Genomic DNA, 26,125 nt, shown 5'->3' with positions numbered 1-26,125 from the left:
GTAAAAATGCTGATTGTGGGGAGAGGTCCAGGGCTTTGTGCAGAAACGAGGCCATGGCCCGTGGAGGACTAACCACACTGATCTAATCCAAGGCCCTCATTAAGGAAAAACAGAGACTCTAAGCCACCACAAGGGCACTCGGTGGGTCAGAGGAAGGCCAAGTACACAGGCATTCAGTCCAGCGTGATACCCTCCTTACCCAGCGGTGGGGGCCTTCCTTGGAACACAGGGCCTGAGATAGGATTACCGCCACCTGGTAGCAGCATGTACCAGGCAGAAGCCCCCAGGATGGGGGATGGCAGGAGGACCGCAGGGGTCACCATTTGGATTGCGCAGTAGGATTGTGAGGAATTTCAACTTTCTTTTTAAATTTGTCTCTCAAGTTTGTTATAAGAGGACTTTAACAATAAATTAAAGTTGAGGGAGAAAGAGGTAGTAGCTGGTGGCAAAACATCTCACCCACTCCCCCAGGGGACTTACAGTTCATGATCTTGTGCTGATGAAAATCAACCCAGCGAGAGGCCCAAACAGAGGGAAATAGAGTTTATCAAACACAAGTGTGACCTGCAGCGGATAATCCAGGAAGGGAACTGCTGAGCCTGGGACAGATCTGTGTCCTCTCTCAGGGCCATCCTGGCAGAGAGGTGCAGGTGCCTCTGGGGCCCCAAAACTCCAGGCCCAGCTGGAGGTAACAGGATGTAAAGGAGCTGCAAGGACACAGGTGTCAGCTCAGCATCAGGGAGAATCATCTTGTTTGTTTTCTGAGTTCCTCTTAAAATAGAGTTTACTGGTCTTGGTCTTTGGTTTTAAAATAATAACTGCTCACTGTAAACAACGTGAAGATTACAGAAAAACAAACAGGAGGAAAAAAACGCACCCCATGTATTTCACCCAGAAGGGCCGCCACTAATATTTTGATGGATTTCCTTCTATCTTAATCCTATTTTAATTGTAAACTGTAAAAACCACAACATAAATAAATAAAATGTATCTGTAAAGTTTAAAAAGTAAAAGCAATAGTGGTGATAGTTGCACGACATTGTGAATGTGCATTTCAAAATGGTGGATTCTCTGTGATGTGAATTTCCCATTAATTAACTTCACAGGCTCAGAATGTGGCCACAACCTCAGGAACTCTGATTTCATCATCTCTTTACTTTTCCTTATAGTTTTAGGTCCTCTGTGTTTGCCCTTAAACCAACCACTTTCAACTTAGCCTGTTTTTGAACTTCACGTAGATTAAGTTAGAGTGTGTGTCAGGGAACTCTGTTCAGTATTCTGTAACAACCTGAATGGGAAAAGAATTTGAAAAAGAATAGACACCTGTATATGTACAACTGAATCACTTTTCTGTACACCTGAAACTATCACAACGTTGTTAATCAACTATACTCCAATATAAAATAAAATTTTCTCTCAAAGTTAGACTGTGTGAGTCTTCTTTCTCTCAACACTGCATCTGATACCACCCACACTGCCCAGCACTGCTTTCACTGTGGACATGGAGGGGCCCCCACCCAGCTGTGTGCCCGGCTGGCCACCACTGGGCAGATCTGCCCCCGGAGTAGGACCACCAACACTGAGGTGGGAGGGAGGGGTTCTCCAGGGCCTGTCATTGTCCAATGCATTGTTTCCACTTGTTTTGTTTTCAAAAATGGAGACAGCTTAATTTTTTCCTGATTATAAAAAGATATACAAAGGTTCTTTACAAATAAAATGGGGAAAAAGGTATAGAGATGTGAAGTTTCCAGCACAGCCTGAAGATCACGTTGGTTATACCAGGTGTGTGTCCTTCCAGACTGGACCTCACATTCCACCCAGACAACAGATCAATGATAGATGATAGATAGATGATGGATAGACAGATGATAGGTACATAGATACATAGATGACAGAGAGAGGAGAGGAGATAGATGGGTAGATATTTTCCTTTTGTCACTGAACAGCACACCCACGCATGTGTGGTAACCTGGGCGTGCATCACGCTCTCATGACACTCAGTGGGTCCCTCCGGGCACTACTGTCCCGCACAGGATGCAGCCAACGCCCCGGCCTCCATCCCTGGGCAGGGATCCCACCACTGACTTCGGGTTGACCCTCCCCACAGGGATCAAAGGTCATGCCCGTCTAAGGCTTTGAGAGCTCATTCCAGAACGACTTCCAGAAAGGCAGCACACATTGCCCCCCACCCCTCAGAGCCTGGGAGGACCCCTGGATCCTAGGGAAGGGATGGCACAGGTGTAGACAGAGAGGGGCCCGAGGACACTGCCCCCCCACTTGTCCCACCCGACCCCTGCTCTGCTCTGAGGTGGGGGGCAGACAGGGGCCCCGAGGCCTCTTCCCAGCTCTTCAGAGCACCCACCACAAGCTGGCCTGAACCAGCCAGAAGCCCCCTTCTCAGGGAGTCTTCGAACCCCTCCCCTCCAACCGCGGTTGCCCTGCGTGTCTCCCTGGCAGCACGGAGCCCCCGGTGAGAAGAGAAGGCGCAGGGCTGTGAGCTCAGCCCTCCGCTGCTCTTGGGTTTGACGAGGGGGAGTGTGTGAATGCTGGGAGTGGGGGGCTGTGGGCTGGGGTCTGTGGAGTCTGCACAGGTGGAGCTGTGGGAAGGCCCTGTCAGTGGTCTCCACAATCAGAGCCAAAGGAAGGGGTCTGGCCCCTCTACCCCAGATAACCTCTGGTCCCTCAGCTTCTGAGGCCAGAGACCCCCAGTTTGCCCTTGATGGGGGAGCGTTGGAGGGGAGGTCCCCAGCCCCAACATCTTCAACAGCAGGGCCTGATTCCCCATCTCCCTGGCCCTGATCTCAAGAGTCTGGGGTGTCGGGCCCATTGGGGGTCCTGGCTGCCCAGCCCAGCTGCCCCAGGAGCCAGAGGGGGGCGAGGGTTACTGGGGAACCTGGAAGGGGTCTTAGAGATTGGGCCCCACCCACTCAGTTTTCACAGGAGAAACCAGGCCCACAGGGGGCAAAGGACTTGTCCGGGTCACACTGTGAGCCCAGCTGCTGGACTCAAGGCCCAGCGCTCTCCCCCACCACACCCATGATGTTCACACGCCCTTGGCGCTGAGGGGCCCCCTCTGCTCAGCCAGGCTCCAGCCCCACGACCTGCACCAACACTCAGCATTGGCCATTGTGAGCTGAGGAGTCCTCAGGTTCTGCACCCAAGGCCACAGGGCCAGCACTCTCTGGCCAGGCCTCCCAGCCAGGCTCCTCTCTGATCAATGGGCCCCGGCCTGGCTTGACTCCTGCAGGCCTAGTGCCTGTCTTCTTCATCTGGGCCTTTGGGGTCCCACCCACACCCCCAGCCACCATCCAGGCTCAGAGGCAGCCCCTGTGTGACATCCCCGTAGGTGAGTCTCGGTCCCACTCTGAGCAGACAGCACATGAGGGGACCGCAGGCATGGTGTCCTGTGCTTATTTACCATGAATGGGTGGTACACAGTGTCAGAGAAGAGAGGCCTTCCAGGCCTCAGGGAGCAGACTGAGCCCCCAGACCAGGGTCCCTTCTGACGGGCCAGGCCCCAGCCCGGCTCTCCCCCAGCCCGGGGGCCTCAGTCCATGGCTGGGGCCTGGAGCTGGGCCTGTGGGGAGCTGACCTGGCGGCAGGACAGCCGAGTTTGGGAGCCCAGCCAGGCCGTCACCATGCATCGCATGGAGGGTGTCACCCACACAGGGATGTCACCATCGTCACCTGACTGTGCTCATGGGCCACATGGAGGTGTCCGGGCTGCATTCCTGGTCACATACTCATGTCCCCATACTGTGCCACCCCAATATAGGCATACACACACATTCACACACCCCCACACAGGTGCGCACACATACATATGCACACATGCTCACACAGGTGCACACACATACGCACACATGCACATACATGCACACACGCTCACACAGGTGTGCACACAGAGGCTCCGGCCGACAGTGCCCTCTATTGGCCACTGTTGTCATTTCTCTGAAAGGTCGCAATCACACCTGCAAAGACCCAGGATGGTTCATTAGAAATCCCAGATGCACAAGTCTGGGAAGATCATTCTCTCCTTTCACAGGGTGGGGGATGTTACCTGGGCAACGTCACACAGCAGGTAAGCGGTGGAGCCCTGGCCCCCGACCCAGATTCCAGCTCATTCCAGCTCCCAAGGCCCTGCCAGAGCCCAGAGGCTGGACCCTCTGGGGCAGCGGAGCTGGGGGTCTTATACTCCCACCTCCCTCACGTGCACAGGTGCACGGACCCCCAGGAGGGAAGATGCACCATGGGGAGAGGAATCTCCAGACCAGAGAGTCCCCAGGACGGGCCTCCTCGGTGCTGATGGGATGGGGTGTCGGAAGGGGAGGGGGCTGGACTTCACAGAAACCCCAAAATGCCAAGAACACTGACACAGGCGTGCCACACGCACCACACAGAAACAAGAAATGCTAACCTGTGGTCCAATAGCTTAGATCTTCTCCCAAGAGAAGGAAACTGGTCATGACGGGTCCCCTTGTCCCCCAGGCCCGTTGTCCCTCATTCCCCAGAAGAAACAAGCACCACCCACTCCACCCGTAGCCCCTGATCGGCTCCAAAGCCCAGCGCTGCCTTGGGCCCTGCAGACGCAGCAGGGGCCTGAGAGACCAAGTCCTGGAGCAAAGTCCCAGTGGGTGAGGCAGGCCAGACAAACACATTGTATTTGCTATAATATGAGGTGTGACAAGCTCTTTAGGAAAGGAAGGGGTTGGGGTGACAGCGGTTGGTTTAGAGGGATGGTCAGGAGAAGCCATCCCTGAATGAAGGAGGGCACCCCCGGGAGATGCCTGGGGAGGAGTGGTCCTGACAGAAGGGACAGCAAGTGCAAAGCCCCTGGGGTCATATGTCTGTTGCAGGAACAGCAAGGAGGTCAGTGTAGCCTGATCCAAGGAAGGGGACAGGGGAGGGAGCAGGGCCCTCGGGTGCTTGCAGAGCAGGCTGAGCACCTTAAAATTTGTCCACGTTTTCAAAGGTACCTGGATGATATCATGCCGCCATACCTGCTCCTTCTAACTTCCTGCACATACATCTCTGGGACTGGGATCCAACCAGTCAAGCAGGGGGAGCCAGATGGCTCAGCGTGTGGACACGGCAGATGCCGGCCGTTCTGCGCGGATGGACATTGGGCAGTTCGATCCTCCCCTCACAGACACGGCCCAGGGAGCCCTGTGCATCCCTGGTGTGCGGTCAGCACTCCTGGAGGGCACACGCCCACCTGGAGCTGCGGGGACACAGCGTCTGCGACCTGTGGCAGCCGGACTCACAGCCCCGGGGACAGCCAAGCCCAGTCCTGCATCTGCGCCACTGCTTGGATTGTGGCCCCTGGACGTTGTCCCTAGCGGTGCACCTCCCCCATGGGGTTAAGTGAGAACCCGGGCGAGGTCCACGGGAGTCACTCGCAGGTCCCTGAGCCCCGCCATCTGGGACCCCTTCCTCTGGGTGGTCGCTGTGGGTCCCCCTGCGCTTCCAACGAGGGGACAGCGATCCCTGGCGGCCGAGGAGGGGGAGGCAGGAGGGCCCAGGTTAGAGGAGACGGGGCGGGGCGACACCCGCAGGGCACAGGGAGCCCCTCCCGGTCCCTACTCTCTGGGCTGAAGCCGGGACGGGTGTGCCCATGAGGGGACCCCCACCCAGGTCGCCTTTTCAGACAGAGAGGGAGAAATCTGAGTGGGCGACGCAGGGAACCAAGTCCTTCTGGCCATGACCTTGAAACTGCCCAGGTGACCAGGAAGAAGGAGAGCGCTCCTCTCTGTCAAAAGGATCTGAGCGTCTCTTAATTAGAATCGGCTCTTTGGCTTCTGCTCCCTAGAAAAGGTACAGGAATTCTGCACCTTGAACCAGTTCTGGGGGAATTTGCCAATCAATTTGGGGGAAACTGGCATCTTTACCACATTGAATCTTTCAATCCATAAATATCCTCTCTCTCTCTCTCATTAACAGGTTTTAATAATTCTCAATGAAGTTGTATGTAGAATTTTCCCCATAAACAAATGACTTGGGCATGTCTTTAGATACATCCCTAGTAAACTTATATAAAGTTTTTTGAGATTTTATTGAAATGTAGTTGATTTAGAACATTGTGTTAATTTCTTCTGTACAGCAAAGTGACTCAGTACATACATATACTTTTTCTTATTCTTTTCCATTATGGTTTGTCACAGGATATTGAACATAGTTCTCTGTGCTGTACAGTAGGACCTTGTTGTTTATCCGTACTATGTGTACTAGTTTGCCTCTGCTAATCCCAAACTCCCATTTCCTCCCTCCCCTACTCACCCTCCCCCTTGGCAACCACAAGTCTGTTCTCTATAAACTGATATTTTTAATGCAATTGTAAAATGTATCCTTCTTAAATGCTATTCTCTATTCATTTGCTGTTATATAGAGATACAGTAAGTGTCTATATTTGAAATTGGACCTGCTAAATTTGCTACAATTTTTTATAGATTCTGTTAATTTATCTACATTCTGTGGGACTTGCTACATACTTAAACTTATCATCTGTGAAGAATGACAGTTTTACTGCTATCTTCCCAATTCTTATACATTTCATTTCTTTCCCAGTTATTTCAAAAGCCAGTTCGGGAGGGGGGAGAGTTCCACTTCTGGAACAGCAACACGAAGAGTTCCACAGACCCATACCCCAGCCAAAGGGGTGAAAATTATTTTTTAAATTTCTGTATTTATAATAACATTTAAATGTATTTATTTATATGTTTATAATTATATATTTATAATATACAATATATCTATGTTTAGATATATATTTATAAATATATTTATATTTATTATAATATGTTTGTTATAATTATGTATTTATGATAATATATAAATATATTATATGTTTATAATTGTGTATTTATAATATATGCATATATTGGGTTTATACATTAATTTTAAATTTATGTACTTTAATAATACATAAATTTAAATTTTAAATAATACATAATTTTAAATTTATGTATATATTTTAAGAAATAATATAGTATTTTTATAAATTTATTTATTTAATTTTTGGCTGCATTGGGTCTTCACTGCTGCACGCGGCCTTTCTCTGGTTGCTGAGAGTGGGGGCTGCTCTGTTGCGGTGCGTGGGCTTCTCATTGCGGTGGCTTCTCTTGCTGTGGAGCACAGGTTCTAGGCGCATGGGCTTCAGTAGTCGTGGCTCATAGGCTCTAGAGCACAGGCTCAGTAGTGTGACGCATGGGCTTAGCTGCTCTGCGTCAGCTAAGATGTGGGATCTTCCTGGACCAGGGCTCGAACCCGTGTACCCTGAATTGACAGGCAGATTCTTAACCACTGCGCCACCAAGGAAGCACACATAGTCTTTACATATAAATATTTAAAGTCTTTAAATATCATTAAAGTCTCTCTCTATATATTTAAAGTCTCTGGAAACAGACCTAAGGGCATACAAAAAAATGTAATATTTACTCAAGAAAGTCTACTAAAACTTGGAAAGAGCAGTGAGAGTCTGTAACATTTCACCTATGACCTGTTTCCTCCCCCCTCCCAGCCCAACACGACGGCACCTCCACCCCAAGTAGGTGCAGAAAGAACACAGGGCACCCTCCCCACCCAGCTCCAGGTCTAGGTGATATCTTCCTGACATTTTCCCCAGGTTAAATGGTTGCCTCTGGGCACGATGCAGGCTGATTGCTCTGCCCCTCAGCTAATAAGCTCCAAACGTGCTTCCTTGTAAACGAGAATCATACTCACCTGGTCACACATCACAAATAAAAGACCTGCCAGCTACCCCAAAACACCAGGCTGAGACCTTTCAACGCTAGAGGGCGCCAGAGACCGCCCAATCCCATCCAGGCTGCAGGGGCTGCCGCTCAAAATTTGTAAAAACGAATGTAGATTAGGTTTGAATTTCAGAAAAACAACGAATAATAGTTTCAGTATCAGTATGTACCCCGCAACATTTGGAACACACTTATACTAAAAAATTATTCACTGTCCGGGCATCCTGTATCTTACCTAGCAACCCTATTCATGACCGATGAAAAAAGGGAGAAGGGCGGTGACTTTGCGTCTTTTTTTCTTTGCTCCTTATTGTGTGTGTATTTGTATTTATCAAACACGTTTTCTTTTCTTCTCAGTACTATTTTATGTAGGAGTTGTTGGAGGTCCGCAGAATTCAGTGGAACTGTGACTGAGTTTCAAGAGGAATTAACACAGTTGGCCGTGGATACAATGACTCCTGGGAGCAGGTGTCCCTCATTTTGGAGAGAGGGTGAGATCTGGACGCCGAGGTTTGGCCAGCGGTTGCAATGCATGGCTATGCCAGCAGAGGGTGCTGGAGGAACGCGCAAGGCCACAGCGGCCAGAAACCGCCGCCCTGTTTTCCGGCTTTCCTTCCGTTTTACCGAGCACAGGAGCCAGTGATTGGTGTGAGGATGGCCCCGGGTCTGCTCAGCAACCCTGACCGACTGTTTAGCGTAAGTATGTCCCAGATCTCAGCACCTATGCCCCCACCCACGGTAGGATAGGTGGGGGATGAGGGCAGCCCCTGAGATAGTGAAACTGTGGGTCATGATTAGTCAAATCCATTCCACCTGCCGTCACTAATCAAGGCCGTTTTAAGACTTGTATGTCCTCCAAGCACGGAGCCCAAAAGATAAAATATCTGCCCTGGTTGTTTTCTAGAAACTGAGAGTCAGCTGCATCTAGTTGGAGCTGAGCTGGCTAAGACTGGATGGGACACCCCTGACCCTCCCACAGGGCGTGCGCGAGGGTCCGCTCCGTAAAAAGTCCGCCCCCAGATCGTGCTGTGAGCGTGCAGAGGCCTGGAGTTGGTTACACCTGCGCAGAACCACAGTCCCTGCTCCTTTTTCCAATCATTTCCCCCCACCACGCCTCAGACCGCACTGCCCTGCTGCTTGGTTCTCCATCCTGTAAACACCCAGCCCCTTGCTTTCAGGGAGGCAGATATGAGAGTGTTCTCTGGTCTCCTCATTGGCTGCCTTAAGGATAAACCCTTTCTTTGCTGCAAACCTCTGGTTGTTTAAGCGTTTTGGCCTGCTGCACTTTGGGAAAACAAAAAACAAACAAAAAAAAAACCTGGTTCCGTAACAATAGCAAAACCATTACGCTAATCCACCGCAATACCCCACAGATTTCTGACCACCAGAGGTTTGTCTTTGAATCCCTGCAATAGTGTATTCTTCTAGAAAGCTTCTGTTTAGCCCAGGCCTCCATTTTCCAGATCCCTGGAAGGGCAATGGGGGGAAAGTTTATTAATTCAAACTAATTCAAAATTAATTCAAAAGCAGAAGTCCCCAGCTGCCATTTCTGCAGACCAGCTCCTGCTGTGTCCTCAGACCAAGTCTCCCCACCCGGGGGGCCGCTGATGCTGCAGACCTGGGCAGCGCCGCCCCCCAATGCCCTCCACAGTGGTGGCACTTCCAAGGCCCACCTCTGGCCACGTCCTGTGGCACGTGGCTTTGCCTCTGGCAGGCTGCACATCGCTGCAAAGTCACACCCTCTTGGGAAAGGTCTGAGTCTCAGCCTGTGTGAGTCCCTTCACTGTCCAGCCTCCCTCTGCCTACAGGTGACAGGTAGGACATGAGTGAGCCTCTCAGTCCTCTGTTTCCCTTTTCATGAGTTATCTACTCCTTTTTTTTCTTTTGGCTGAGTTGGGTCTTCGTTGCTGCACGCAGACTTTCTCTAGTTGTGGCGAGCGGGGGGCCTCTCATTGTGGTGACTTCTCTTGTTGAGGAACACAGACTCTAGGTAGGTGCACGGTCTTCAGTAGTTGTGGCTTGCGGGCTCTAGAACTCAGGCTCAGTAGTTGTGGTGCTCGGGCTTACTTGCTCTGCTGCAAGTGGGATCTTCCCAGACCCTGGCTCGAACCCGTGTCCCCTGCATTGACAGGTGGATTCTTAACCACTGCGCCACCAGGGAAGTCCCGAGTTATCTACTCTTTATAGTAAACATTTCTGCTTCAAATAACTGGTGGGGTTTGTGTCCTGACTCGACCCTGATTGACACAATACAGCATCAAAAGGTGGCCGAGAAACAGAGGTCATTTCCAAACAGTTGCTGTCACTGATCTGAAAGTCAAAACCAAGATGAAGACACCTTCCAGAGAGAAGTGGGAGATGGGGATGGGAGGTGGCCTGAGGTTACCAGTGCTCTTTACCCCAAAGGGCTCAGAAAGTTAGAATTCAAGGTAACAGGAGTTTTAGTCTATGAACTAATGTGTGACCAGGCAAAAAAAAAAATTAATTAAAAAAGAAGGTAGGTTTGACTCACTAGGGGCATGTCTCCTCAAGTCTTCCTGCAGTGAGTTCTGTAAGCATCTGCTGTGTGTCCACTTCTAGAGTTTCAAAAGCCAGTTTGGGAGGGGGACAGTCCCACTTCTGGAACAGCAACAGGAAGAGCTCCATAGACCCACCCCCAGCAGAAGTGGTGACAGTTATTTTTTAATTTGTATATTTATTATAATATTTAAATGTATTTATTTATATATTTAGAATTACATATTTATAATATACAAATATATTTATGTTTATAGTTACATGTTTATAATATATAAATTTATTTGTTTATAATTATATATTTACATAATGCATAACTATATGTTCATAGTTACATATTTATAATAATATATACATACATTTATTTATGTCTATTAGTTATACATATTTTAAATTTATATGTATAAATTTTAAGAAATAATATACTATTTATATATATTTAAAGTCTCTATAAATTCAGTGTCTCTGGAAATGAGTCTAAGGGCATAGAAAAAATGAAATATTTATTCAAGAAGTCTATTAAAACTTGGCAAGAGCAGGGAGAGTCTGTAGCATTTCACCCATGACCTGTTTCCTTCCTCCCCCCTCCCCCCTCCCAGCCCACTATGAAGGCACCTCTACTCCATGTAGATACAGAAAGAACACATGGCACCCTCCCCACCCAGCTCCAGGTCAAGGTGGCATCTTCCTGAGAGGAGCAGTCTTCAGCACTTTTCATCCCCCCCTCCCACACCCCAGCTACCTGTTGCAGTGGCTAAATTCCAGGTGAGTATGGTTTGTGACACAGAGGCTCTGCCTTGGAGGCAGCACACTGAAAACACTGGGACACCTATCAGCCTCGCCCAGCTCATTTGTAAAGTGGGGATTCCATGCTGGAAGAAGTAAGCCAAGAAGATCAAAGGTGCCCTGATGACTGCCAGATCCTAAAACAAGGTTGTCATTCAGAGAGAAGACACCCAGAGCTGTGGCTCAGAGATTTCTTCCAGGGAGAGAGGTGGGACAAAATACTCTAAGCCCTTCCATAAATGAGCTAACTTTATTTGCAACAGGCTGTGAGAAAATTCAAAACTATTGAGCTTGTGGTGAAAAACAACTAAAAGGAGACTGGTAGTGTCTTTAGATATAAGCTGAATCACAGGCCACTAATTTACCAGAGAGAATCAGGAAAAGGGACAACTAAAAAGGGATTATAACAAATCTCAAACACTGACCTCAAAAACAATCCCTGCAAAAGAGCCCAGATTTAATTGGACCAGCCTGTGAAGCAACTGATGCCCCAGGACATTGTTGAGATGATAGAGCAATCAGCTGCAATTAATGAAGCTTATCAGATGGCTATGGTCAGGAAGAGAGGTTCTGGCCAGGGCAATCAGGCCACAGAAAGAAATAAAAGGCATCCAGATGGAAAGGGAAGATGATGTGACCTTATACATAGAAAATCCTAAGGAATAAACAAAAACACAACTAGAGCTAATGAACACGTTCAGCAAGGTTGCAGGATCCAAGATCAATACACAAAAATCATTTGTGAGGGCACAAATGGGTACAAAGGTTCAGTTATTCAGGATGAATGAGTTCTGGTGATCTAATATATAGAATGATGGCTGTAAGTAATACTACATTGTATACTTGAAATTTGCTAAGAGAACAGATCTTAAATGTTCTTATCACAAAAATGTATGTGAGGAGATGGATAGATTAATTGGCTTGATTGTGGTAATCATTTCACAATGTATATGTATATCAAAACACCATATTGTGTACCTTAAATATATATAATTTTAATTCGTCACTTATATCTCAATAAAGCTGGGGGGAAAATTCAATTGTATTTCTATACACTAGCAATGAACTATCCAAAAATGAGACTAAAAAAAAATCCCATTTACAATAACATCAAAAGGAGTAGAATACTTAGAAATAAATTTAACAAATGTAGTGCAAGACTTGTATTCTGAAAATGGCTAACACTATGGAAAGAAATTAAAGAAGATCTAAATAAATGGAGATATATCTTCTGTTCATGGATTGGAAGACTTAATACTGATAAAATGAGAATACTCTCCAAAATGGTCTGCAGATTCAACCCAATCCTTATAGGAATCCCAACTGGCTTCTCTGCAAAATTAGCAAGCTGATCCGAAAAATAATATGGAGCCTCAAAGACCCAGAGTGGCCAAAACAATCTTGGGAAATAAAAACCAAAGTTGAAGCACTCAAAGTTCTCTGTTTTAAAACTTACTACAAAGCAACCATCATCAAGACAATGGGGTTTTGACAGAGGGATAGATGTACAGATCCATGGAACACAATAAAGAGTCCAGAAATAAACCTGTATTTCTATGGTCAGTTGATTTTTTATAAGGGAGCCAAGCCCATACAATGGGGAAAAATAGTCTTTCCAACAAATGGTGGTGGGAAAACTGTATATCCACACGCAAAAGAATTAAGTCAGACCCCCTACCTCACGCCATATAAAAAATTAATTCAAAATATGTCAAGAGTCTAGATGTAAGAGCTAAAACTATAACTCTTAAAAAAAAAAAAGGGCTTCCCTGGTGGCGCAGTGGTTGAGAGTCCGCCTGCCGATGCAGGGGACGTGGGTTCGTGCCCCAGTCTGGGAAGATCCCACATGCTGCGGAGCGGCTGGGCCTGTGAGCCATGGCCGCTGAGCCTGCGCGTTCGGAGCCTGTGCTCCGCAACGGGAGAGGCCACAGCAGTGAGAGGCCCGCATACTGCAAAAAAAAATAAATAAATAGGAGTTCCCTGGTGGCCTCGTGGTTAGGATTCAGGGCTTTCACTGCCATGACCTGGGGTTCACTCCCAGGTTGGGGAACTAAGATTGCACAAGCCATGCGGCGCAGACCAAAAAAAAACCCAAAACGTATAAGTAAATCTTTGTGACCTTAGATTCAGCAATGGTTTCTTAGATAGGACACCAAAAGCACAAACAACAAAAGAAAAAAAATAAATGAATGGGACTTCATCAAAATTTAAAACTTGTGTGCTTCAAAGACACCGTCAAGAGAATTAAAAGACAACTCACCAAATGGGAAAAATATTTCCAAATCATATGTCTGACAAGGGACTTGTGTCTGGAACATTACCATTAGCTAGGAATGGTAACGATATGGGTAAATATAAAGACTTTTTAAATTATTTAAATCTCTTTAAAGGATGATAAGTTGTTTAAAAAAGAAATAATACATTTATAAATTAAAATGTAAAATTTATAACAATATATGACAACAATATTGCAAAGGCTAGGAGGGGAGAGACGGAAGTATACTATTGTAAAGGTCTTATATTGTATGTGATATGGAATAATATCACTTGAAGGTATGCTGGGTTAAATTGAAGATGTATACTATAAGCCCTAAAGCAACGACCGAAATAACACAAGACATTATAGTTAATAGGCCAATGAAGGAGATGAAATGAAATCACATACATACACGCATGCAGGCACACACACACACACACACACACACACGCACACACACACACACATCAATTAATACAAAAAAGGACCAAAAAAAGAAAATAGAAAACAAATAGCATGATGATATATTGAAACACCACCACACTAATATTCACATTAAATGTAAGTAGTCTAAATGTGCTAATTAAAAGTCAAGATTATATGATTAAATAAAAGCAGGACCCAACTATATACTAGCTATAAGAAATCTATATACTTTAAATTAAACTGTACAAATAGGTTAAAAATGATAGAAAAAGGTATACCATGCTAACACCAAACAAAAGAAAGCTGAAGTAGTTATATTAACATAAAAATTGGGGCTTCCCTGGTGGCACAATAGTTAAGAATCTCCTGCCAATGCAGGGGACATGGGTTCGAGCCCTAGTCCAGGATGATCCCACATGCTGCGGAGCAACTAAGCCTGTGCGCCACAACTACCAAGCCTGCGCTCTAGAGCCTGCGAGCCACAACTACTGAGCCTGCATGCTGCAACTACTGAAGCCAGCGCTCCTAGAGCCTGTGCTCCACAACAAGAGAAGCCACCACAGTGAGAAGCCTGCGCACCCCAATGAAGAGTAGCCCCTGCTCCCTGAAACCAGAGAAAAGCCCGCATGCAGCAACAAAGACCCAACACAGCCAAAAATAAAATAAATAAATTATTAAATAAATAAAATAAAAATTGACTTCAGAGCAAAGAATATTGCCAGGTACAAAAGGGGTCATTTCATAACAACAAAGGAATCAATTCATCTAAAGGACATAATGTTTATGCATCATGGTATGGTAGACCTATTTGTTGGGTGTGTAAAAAATAAAGATAATAAAGTAAACAATATTAAAACAAATTTTTAACCACTACATAGTGAATTTGATATTAAAAAATGTTCCCTCTCAGTGGTTAAGAAAAAATTATAAAATTGTTGCCTGGAATCAGAAATAAATGTCCAAAACCAATTGTAATGATTTTTAACAGAATTTGAGTTTGTAACTTTGGCCAGCTTTAAAACAGCTTGGATTCTTACACTAAAAAGAAAAACAACTTAGATGGAAAGATGACAAAAGGAATTATTTCAGTTGTGGAAATTTGTTAGAAAATTATGAGGAAAATGCTATAAAAAAGATATTTTACAAAAAGTGAAAGATTTTTAAATTAAGCCTCAAAACAATTGCCCATAGAATACAAAGTCTTTCCAACGATACCAAAGATGAATGGATTTGAAATTTGACAATTCACAGGTACCTCTCTGTAGCTTTATTTGAGTCATGTGAGACCCTACCCAGTTAATATTTTGAATACTTTTTGTATCAAAGGACATCCAAACCTATGAAGAAATGTTGCCAATTAGTGACCTAAAAGATTGAACTTGTGGCACAGATCTTTTAAACCTTTGACATTTATCAAAGAAGAATTTCAGCTAAATATGGGAAAAAATAGTTTTTTTATTGATATCATGACAGACACTGTTCTACCTGTGTTCAGGTTAAAACTCCAGATTTAATGGCGTTTCCCTTGCTTTATTCAATTGTGTGATACATATAAAATTTTGTGCTTAGTTTTTATAGCAGACTTTATGTAAAACATCATGGATGGGTACCATTGTTTAAATCACTCACTGTATATGTGCAGATAATACAAATCATCACCATGTTATGGAACTGTTGAAAGAAATAGGTGATGAATTTAACGATGTGCTTTTGCCAATGCCCGTTGGCCAAGTATGGGAAATTTTACGAAGAATTACTGTAATGTCAGCTGCAATTCAAGATTTTCTTTAAACAAAAGGAATGTTTGTTGAATATTCAATAATCAAAGACCCAAAAATGTCAGTCTGTACTTATATTTCTCACTAATACACACCGTATAAGAACGAGCAAAATTTGAATAGTCAAAAGAAAGGAAAAGCTTATTTGTAACCTAGCTACCCAAGTATAAGAATTTATGTTGAAATCAAAACTTCATAATACGAATCAATAATAATAATTTTACAACTCTCCTAACATGAGTCCGTATGTCAAAGATTTTCATTTTAACTGGCCATGTTATATAATTGGTGGCAAAAAAAATCCAAGAAAAATTTGAAGAATGCTTTGTGATATTGATCAATTTAGAAATGCTTTTCAAATTATGCCATGCCTCTGAATTCGATGTTAGTAATATTGAGTCAACAAACAAGAGTTAGTGAATTACTTAACTTGGAAAGACATAATTTCGAAACTGATAGTCTTTTGCTTCAAAGTCAGATCAATTCTTCTAAAAAGATGAACTAGTTTTATCATTGACTTAAGGGAAAAGTAAATTTTGGTACTATATTCAGCTACTGGAAAACTTTCAAGTATATGTAGAACAACTTAGTAGGTGAATCTATTTTTTTCAACTGTGAATTTTATTAAATCTAAAGACAAATCAAGTATTTCCAATGAAAAGTTAGCATGTAAATTGAGATGTGCTGTAAAATATACACCAGATGTCAAAGACTTAATGTGGAAAAAAAGAATATAAAATATCCCAACAGTTTTTACATTGATCGTATATTATAATGTTAATATTTTGGCTTATTGGACATATTGGCTTAACTATTAATAAATTTATTATTTAAATTAATTCCACCTGTTTACTTTTTTAATGTGGCTACTGGAAAATTTTAATTTTTACAGCAAATGAAACAATCAACAAGATGAAAAAGCAACCTACAGAATGGGAGAAAATATTTGCAAACCATAAATCTGATAAGGGGTTAATATCCAAAATGTATAAGGAACTCATACAACTCAATAGCAAAAAAACCCAACCCAATTAAATATTAGGCAAAGGTCCTAAAAAGACATTTTTCCAAAGAAGACATACAAATGGTCAACAGGGATATGAAAAGATGCTCAACATCACTAATCACCAAGAAAATGTAAATCAAAATCACAATGAGATACCACCACACACCTGTTAGGATGGCTATTAACAAAAAAGTCAAAAGATAACAAGTGTCAGCAAATACGTGGAGAAAGGGGAATACCAGTACACTGTTGATTGGAATGTAAATTGTTGCAGCCACTATGGAAAACAGCATGGAGTTTCCTCAAAACATTAAAAATGGAACTATCCTATGATCCAATAGTCCCACTTCTGGGGATATATCCAAAGAAAATAAAATCACTATCTCAACATGATATCTATACCCTCTTGTTTATTACAGCATTACGTACAGTAGCCAAGATATGGAAACAACCTAAGTGTCCATGGACAGATGAATGGATGCAAAAATGTGAAATCCTGCCATTTACAAAAACGCGGATGAACTTGGAGGACATTATGCTTAGTGAAATAAACCAGACACAGAAAGACAAATATTGCATGATCTCACTTACATGTGAAATCTTAAAAAAACAAAACGAACAAACAAAAACCCTCCTAGTAACAGAGAGTAGAAGGATGGTTATCAGGAGCAAAAGTGTGGAGAAAAAGGGGAGATACTAATCAAAGGGTACAAATTTCAGTTATAAGTTCTAGAGACTTAATGTGCAGCATGGTGACTATAGTCAATAATAATGTATTGTATACTGAAATTTGCTAAGAGGGATCTCAAGCGTTCTCACTACACACAAAAAAAATGGCAACTGAGGTGACTGATATTCAATTAGCTTGATTATAGTAATTATTTCACAGTGTATACCTGTATCAAACATTACATTGTACACCTTAAATAGACAACTTTTATTTGTCAATCATATCTCAATGAAGGTAGAAAAAAATAACACCCGTGATTCACATTATATTTCTCTTGGACAGCACTGAACTAAACTAGGACACGGAATTCTGCTCAGGAGGCTGAGAACATAGACTTCTGACCAGCTGCAAGCCTCCTGCCTTGTGGTCAGACTGACTGCTTATTAGGAGAATCAAATGGGTTAATACACACAAAGTACATATACATGCAAAGGGTATATCGTATCTTAATATAAATCAGGAATCAAGTCCATTCACCAAACTTCAAATTGATGTTTACTGTTTTTGTGACAATGTAAAGAACCGATAGTGGGTAAATTAGACACCATTAGCATATTATTATTTAATGTGTTTATCACTGGACTTTTTGCCTTCTTTAATCTGGTTAATTTTTTTTTTAAGGTTTTTTTGCCTGACTGTGTCAGGTCTTAGTTGTGGCACGTGGGCTCTTCATTGCAGCACGTGGGCTTCTCTCTAGTTGTGGTGCGCAGGCTCCAGAGTGTGTGGGCTCTGTAGTTTGCCGCACGCAGGCTCTCTAGTTGAGGCACACAGGCTCAGTAGTTGAGGCGCGCAGGCTTAGTTGCCCTGCGGCATGTGGGATCTTAGTTCCCTGACCAGGGATCAAACCTGCGTCCCCTGCATTGGAAGGCGGATTCTTAACCACTGGACCACCAGAGATGTCCCTGGTTAATATATTTAGATTAGTTTTTGTTTGTTTATCTGAAGTCTCTGTTTATAGTATTTTATGACACTGTTGTAAAGTTCAACTATATCAATAAAAAACAAGTTCGAAAAGTAGAAAAAAAAAAAAGAAGTAGGTCTGGCACCTAGCAAGAGCTATATAACTGTTATCTATTATTATTGTTACTAGTATTATTGACCAAGATTTCTAACAACTCATTAGAGAAGCACACCAAGGAGAGTAAGGCTTGGCCCAGACTGAAAATTCGCACATCACCTATGAAAGATCAAAGTGCAGAAAACTGAGGAGCCTCTGTAACCAGTTGGTCCAACCAGGGCCATGATTAGGGTGAGGCAAGCGAGGCACTTTCCTTGGCGCAAAATTTAAGGGGAGAGGGCACCAAGGAAACTCAGGACTCGGGATACATGATATTCGAATGCAATAGTTTACTAAATCCAAATCAATGCCCCAAACCCACAATGCACAAAATTTCGAAATGACAAATAAAGACAGGAGGGGTATTGCTGGTTTCTTCCGCCTCAGGTTTCATGTGGTTCGTTCGTAAAGACACGGGTGCTGCCCCGGTAGCCTCGACCCAGACCCACGCCGCGACCAGCTCTCCGTCCAGGGCAAAGCGATTCCGACCGCCAAACGGACGGCGTTGTGCCGGGACTGGCAGTGATGGCGGCGGCCTTTGTGCAGCGGAGCCCCGAATGCGGGAACTGGGCCGCGCAAGGCCTGCCCGGAGCTCCCAGGCTGCCCCGGGGCTGTTCCCAGGGTTCCCCGCGGCCGCGCCCCTGGAGCCCCACGGAGGCCATTGCCGCTTCCCGGAAGCGCGCGGCGCTCGCCCGCCCGGGCGCGCCGCCATGGGCTTCCCGTGGTATGGCTTCGCCTGGACTGCTCATGTCTTCACCGCCAGTAGTGCCCTGGACGTCCTGGTGATAGTTTTGTACGGTGTTGGTCCTGGGCATCGCGCTGTGGGTACGTGGGGCCCGGGGGCTGAGGGGGTAGGCCTGGACACCAGATGGGTTCGATCCTCACCTGCCTGTCACCTGATCCCCACCTCACATCCCTCTCGTTCCCGCCCCTGCACAGCCCTCAGCCGGGACCTCTCCACCCTCCCTGCGCCACCTGCTCCCTACCGAGAGTAAGGGCACGTCCAAGCCCATCTTCCCTCCCCACCCCACAAATAAACAGGTCAGGCTGCCAGGTGCCCACCGCCTGGAACCCAAGCCGTGTGTAATATGGGGTCGTTGTTCTGATCGATCGTCGTGATGGTGGTGGCAATAGTGACAATTACCCATCCTTCGGCGCTAAAGTGCCTGGTCTGTGCTGAGTGCTTTAAGTGTGTCACATTTTCACAACCAGGCTGTGGATTACAGATGAGGAAACAGGTTCAAAGAGGTCAAGTAACCACAAGGGAATGATGGAGTGCAGATTCGAACCTAGAGCTGCCTGATCTGACGCATGAGCGTAACCACTGCCCAGCAAACAAGACCTCAAAGGTCACATGTAATTTAGGGCCCTAAGTGTTCACTTCGAATTTGAATTGGGCGCTTATATATTCTACTCTAGTATAAGGTTCTCTTAGTAGGGTGGCGACTGGGTCTCCTTTACTACCATCTGCCCGCTAGCACTTAACCTGTAGGCACTCACAAAGGTGTCTCGTAACTATACTCCCCAGGGCCAGGCAGTGAAAAGCCCGAGGGCAGGTAGAAAGGCTTTGGCCTGTGTCATGGTATCGCCCCTCGGCTAAGCTGTTAACGGTCAGAAGCCTCTCCTCGGCCTGCTTCGTAAGCAAGAGTATCTGGTGACAGCGCACCATTCGCTAGCTAGTGGGAGAGTTCATTGCGGGCTGCCCCCACCCAGCTGAGGCTTTCATGCCCATGTGACCTTTACTTCGGGCGCTTCACCAGGTCACAAGCAGGATCTTACTGTGCAGAATCTGGTCCTTCAAAGCAAGATCACTGGACAGTCTTTTGAGTGCTTACCATGCTGTGAGTGGGCAGATAGAGTAATGGAAATATGGTCTCCATCCTCTTAAGAGAATTTCGTATCTCTCCCAACTGAAAAGAAGTCGGAGGTATTGATATTTATCCAGATCATTCAAACAAACGATTTTTTTCAAATTGGTCTCAGTTATGAGAAACGTCCTTCTAGGTGGCCCAGGCCGGGCTCTGAGTAGTGGGCACTTTGGGATCCTTCCCCCAGCTGCTCTCACTGAATTAGGAAGCCCTCACCCAACCTTCTTCCGGGTCTAGTTGGGGCCTAGGTGTGGCCAAGGTCTGAGGACCCGTAAGCCATCCGGCCGCTTCCAAAGGAAACCTACTGTTCCTTCTGTTCTTCTAGGAGCCATAAAACATGTGCTGTTATCCAGAATGCTTTGATCTTTTTCCTTCTTTGTATTGTTATTTTTCCTTTTGTCCTTTTTAAAACTCGTATATTGTTTTTAATCACATGCTCACTGTAAGAAGTGAGGAGATGCATAACTGTCTAGCGGAGTTATGGTTCCTCCCTCAGCCATTCCCATCCCTCTGAGGTACCCAGGGCCTGTGTGTCCCTCCTCCCTTCTCAGTGCTTACACAGACACATAGGTAAAGGTTTTGCGTTTTTGTCTTTACAAAAAATGTGATCGTATGATACACATTACCCTGCAGTTTGCGTTTTTCCGTTACTACATGATGTGGAGTCCTTCAGGTCTATAGATAGAGATCTAGCTCATGGTTTTTTGTTTTAAATAAATAAATTTATTTATTTATTTGTTTATTTTTGGCTGCATTGGGTCCTCATTGCTGCACCCGGGCTTTTCTCTAGTTGTGGCGAGCAGGGGCTACTCTTTGTTGCAGTGCACAGGCTTCTCATTTCAGTGGCTTCTCGTTGCAGAACACAGGCTCTAGGCATGTGGGCTTCAGTAGTTGTGGCACACAGGCTCAGTAGTTGTGGCTTGCGGGCTCTGGAGCTCAGGGTCAGTAGTTGTGGTGCACGGGCTTAGTTGCTCCGCAGCATGTGGAATCTTCCTGGACCGGGTCTCAAACCCATGTCCCCTGCATTGGCAGACGCACCACCAGGGAAGTCCTAGCTCATGTTTCTATTAGATACACAATAGTCAAACACGTGTGTGATTCAGCTCTTCCCTACTCATTGATACTTAGATTGCTGCCAGGTTGTTGTTTTTTAATAAGATTTTTAAAAAATATATTTATTTATTTGTTTGTTAATTTTTGGCTGCATTGGGTCTTTGTTGCTGCTGTTGTTTTTAATGTGTTGGTGCTTTTAAGCTGTGTAGCATGGATTCCCGAAATTGGAAGTTCTGGGTTGGAAGGGTGTGTTTACTTGAAATTTTAGCAGATATCACTAAATGGCAATCCCCAAAGCTTGTTGAGATTTACATTTCTCACAAGCAGCATATGAGCACATTCTTTCCCCAGGCCTTCACCAGCCTGGTTTGTTACTACTAATTTAATTTTTGTGGGGGGTCCCAGGGTGATGAGTGAGTAGTGGTATGTTACTGCAGCTTTGATTTGTGCTTTCCAGACTCAGCCTCCTATGAGATTGACCATATTCTTGTGAGCCTGTTGTCCTTTGATCTTCCTCTTCTGTTGAATAGCCAGTTTATGTGCCCATTTATGAATTGAGTTGTTCGACTTTGCTTTTATCACCTTGTCTGTCATTTGAGTCGCCAATATGTTTTTCCTAAACTCTCATTTTCTAGAGCAGTTGTTCTCAACCTCAGCACTACTGACATTTGGGACCAGATAATTCCTTGTTGTGGGAGGTCTGTCCTGTGTATTATAGGATGCTTAGAAGTATCCCCAAGCCATGCCCCTTCACAGCCAAAACTGTCTCCAGACATTGCCACATGTCCCTTGGAGGAGTGGGGCAAAAATCACCCCTGGTCGAGAACCACTGGTCTAGACTCTGTTACTGTTGTCTCTCTGTCATCTGATTTGTTTTCACTTTGAAGAAGTCTACTGTCTCTCTTTTCCTTTGCATCTAGATTTCCTGGCTTGCTTAGGAAAGTTTTTACCCACTCCAACATTGTACAAATACTATTCTAAAATTTTTTCTAATATTTTATAGGTTTTAAAAAATATTTAGGGAATTCCCTCATAGTCCAGTGGTTAGGACTCCGTGCTTTCACTGCTGAGGGCCCGGGTTCAATCCCTGGTCAGGGAACTAAGATCCTGCAAGCTAAAAAGAAATTTAAATGTCCAGAACATCTGGGATTTCCTTTTGCATATAATGTGATAAAGGAGTCTAGCTTTATTTTCTTTTGGTTCTTAAGCAAACCACCCTTTTCTCACTGAACAGAATTGCCCACGTTTGCACAGATGGGACTCCTGAAATCCTTCATCAGCTTCTGACCGCTGAGCCCCCACAAGGAAATCTTGTTCTTTGTTGCTGGTGCCTTGGCTCCTGCAGGATGTTAAAGGGGAAAAAACCTTACACTTTTGTTTGTTTGTTTCCTCTGTTATCAGTCTCAGCCCCAAGATCTTTGAGAAAGTGTTGGATGCACCTTCTGCCCCAGCAGCCTGGCTGCTGTGGTTGGTGGATTATTCCAGAAAGAGCAGGGAGGAAGGAGGAGGCAGGGACATGTGCATAACCACCCTCTTCCCAGGACCTCCTCTCTTCCTGTCTGGTTCTTTCTTTAATGGGAAGACAGAGTGATTTTATTCATCTTAGAACATTTTGTAAATTCCTTTTAAAAGTTCTAATGCACCTCTCCCTACATACCGCTGATACCTTCCTTAAGAAAGGTCAGCTCTGAACATAATGGGCTCTTGATAAATATTTAGTGAATGGATGAAATGAGACTAACTTAATGTGTCTGATTTAGAGTTGTTCTTTGGTTTAAAGCTTTATGATGTGAAAGGACTCCATTATAAGGCAGATACCCCAGATGGTGGTAATAAGTTCACGTCTCCCACAGAAACACTTTTTTGTCAACCAGTGGTCATCCGTGGGTCCTGGTAGTCCTAGGCAATCCAGGAAATCCCCAGGAATATCTTTTGACCGTACTGGAGTCTGGGAATCAGAGCTGGGGACCTGAGGAGAGAGCCCTTGGGTGCGTTGGGAGGACATCATAGTCTTGGCAACGTGACTGCTCTCCCGGAAGAAGCTAGGCTGGTGTTCAGCTTTGCCATTCCCAGTCAATTGATACATTCGCTGAACCACTCATCTCCAAGACTCTGCTGGGAACCATGCACTGGTTAACTATTGGGGGAAAAAATACAGCAATATTATTTTCACACTAGTGTAGAGAAATGGACAGGCCCATGTGATCTCATAGCTGGGAGAGACCGTGGGCCCTCCTCTAACTCAGCAGGTAGAGACCTCTGTTCCTAAAAAGAATGAAGGGGAAATGGGATCTCTGCAAAGGACATTTACCCATAAGTGAAGGTCATCTGTTTGTGAGACCTGTGTCTTTGAAGCAGTTTGGTTTCTTGGATTCCCCCCAACACCACCCCTTTTTTTAAGGCTGTATTGTCAAGCAGTCGTGGGACAGTAGAAGACTTCTTCCTGGCTGGCTGAAATCTAGCATGGTGGCAGGTGAGTGTGCCTTGCATGTGCAGTCCAGTGTGGGGGCTGCATGTGGATTCATTTATTACTTTAATTTGGATGTCTTTTACCCCCAAATAATTTGAAATTGCTAAATCAGGAAAGTCATTTCATTAGTACTTCCCTTAACTCTTCCATTCAGCTCAGTGTAGTTCAGTAACCATTACTAGGTGTCTGGTAGTACAAGGTATTGTTCTAGGTTCTGGGACACAGATAGAACATAGTGAGTCCTGCCCTCTGGAAGCACACAGTGTAGAGTGGGAGTCGGATGTGACTTCTTTTTTTGGTTTTTTGGTTTTATTTATTTATTTATTTTTATTCAGCAGGTTCTTATTAGTTATCTATTTTATACATGTTGGTGTATAATATGTCAATCCCAATCTCCCAATTCATCCCACCACCACCACCCTTCGCCCGCTCTCCCTCCTTGGTGTCCATACGTTTGTTCTCTACATCTGTGTCTCTATTTCTGCCTTGCAAACCAGTTCATCTGTACCATTTTTCTAGATTCCACATATATGCGTTAATATACGATATTTGTTTTTCTCTTTCTGACTTACTTCACTCTGTATGACAGTCTCTAGGTCCATCCACGTCTCTACAAATGACCCTTTTTATGGCTGAGTTCCATTGTATATATGTACCACATCTTCTTTATCCAGTCATCTGTCGATGGGCATTTAGGTTTCTTCCATGACCTGGCTACTGTAAATAGGGCTGCAATGAACATTGGGGTGCATGTGTCTTTTTGAATTATGGTTTTCTCTGGGTATATGCCCAGTAGTGGGATTGCTGGGTCATATGGTAATTCTATTTTTAGTTTTTTTAAAGAACCTTCATACTGTTCTCCATAGTGGCTGTATCAATTTACATTCCCACCAACAATGCAAGAGGGTTTCCTTTTCTCCACACCCTCTCCAGAATTTGTTGTTCGTAGATTTTCTGATGATGCCCATTCTAACCAGTGTGAGGTGATATCTCATTGTAGTTTTGATTTGCACTTCTCCAATAATTAGTGATGTTAAGCAGCTTTTCATTTGCCTCTTGGCCATCTGTATGTCTTCTTTGGAGAAATGTCTATTTAGGTCTTCTGCCCATTTTTTGATTGGGTTGTTTTGTTTTAATATTGAGCTGCATGAGCTGTTTATATATTTTGGAGATTAATCTTTTGTTGATTCATTTGCAAATATTTTCTCCCATTCTGAGAGTTGTCTTTTTGTCTTGTTTATAGTTTCCTTTGCTGTGCAAAAGCTTTTAAGTTTCATTAGGTCCCATTAGTTTATTTTTGTTTTTATTTCCATTACTCTAGGAGGTGGGTCAAAAAAGATCTTGCTGTGATTTATGTCAAAGAGTGTTCTTCCTATGTTTTCCTCTGTTTTATAGTGTCCGGTCTTCCTTTTAGGTCTTTAATCCATTTTGAGTTTATTTTTGTGCATGGTGTTAGTGTTCTAATTTCATTCTTTTACATGTAGCTGTCCAGTTTTCCCAGCACCACTTATTGAAGAGACTTTTCTTTTCTCCATTGTATATCCTTGCCTCCTTTGTCATAGATTAGTTGACCATAGGTTCATGGGTTTATCTCTGGGCTTTCTATCCTGTTCCATTGATCTATATTTCTGGTTTTGTGCTGGTACCATATTGTCTTGATTACTGTAGCTTTGTAGTATAGTCTGAAGTCAGAGAGTCTGATTCCTCCAGCTCCATTTTTTCCCCTCAAGATTGCTTTGGCTATTCAGGGTCTTTTGTGTCTCCATACAAATTTTAAGATTTTTTGTTCTAGTTTTGTAAAAAATGCCGTTGGTAATTTGATAGGGATTGCATTGAATCTGTAGACTGCTTTGGGTAGTATAGTCATTTTCACAGTATTGATTCTTCCAATGTACAAACATGGTATATCTCTCCATCTGCTTGTGTCATCTTTAATTTCTTTCGTCAGTGACTTATAGTTTTCTGAGTACAGGTCTTTTACCTCCTTAGGTAGGTTTATTCCTAGGTATTTTATTCTTTTTGTTGCAATGGTGAATGGGATTGTTTCCTTAATTTCTCTTTCTGAGCTTTCATCGTTTGTGTATAGGAATGCAAGAGATTTCTGTGCATTAATTTTGTGTCCTGCAACTTTACCAGATTCATCGATTAGCTCTAGTAGTTTTCTAGTAGCATCTTTAGGATTTTCTATGTATAGTATCATGTCATCAGCAAACAGTGACAATTTTATTTCTTCTTTTCCAATTTGGATTCCTTTTATTTCTTTTTCTTCTCTGATTGCCATGGCTAGGACTTTCAAAACTATGTTGAATAATAGTGGTGAGACTGGACATCCTTGTCTTGTTCCTGATCTTAGAGGAAATGCTTTCAGTTTTTCACCATTGAGAATGACGTTTGCTATGGGTTTGTCGTATATGGCCTTTATTATGTTG

General features: G+C 44.2%; 1 protein-coding gene across 1 annotated transcript in view; it reads left to right on the top strand.

Moving 5' to 3' along the window:
* Positions 1-19,015: 19,015 nt before the first annotated feature.
* LOC101270222 (sodium/glucose cotransporter 1-like) overlaps positions 19,016-26,125 on the top strand; it is a 62,045-nt gene continuing 54,935 nt past the window's right edge. The window contains 3 exon segments of the mRNA XM_012535249.1: positions 19,016-19,101; positions 19,103-19,130; positions 23,628-23,699. Coding sequence (XP_012390703.1) covers positions 19,016-19,101; positions 19,103-19,130; positions 23,628-23,699 — 186 coding nt within the window.

The sequence above is a fragment of the Orcinus orca genome, chromosome 15 (genome assembly GCF_937001465.1).
Source record: "Orcinus orca chromosome 15, mOrcOrc1.1, whole genome shotgun sequence".
In the NCBI taxonomy this organism is placed as follows: domain Eukaryota; kingdom Metazoa; phylum Chordata; class Mammalia; order Artiodactyla; family Delphinidae; genus Orcinus; species Orcinus orca.
The sequence above is the reverse complement of the archived record's forward strand: the minus strand, read 5'-3'. Positions and strand labels throughout refer to the sequence as shown.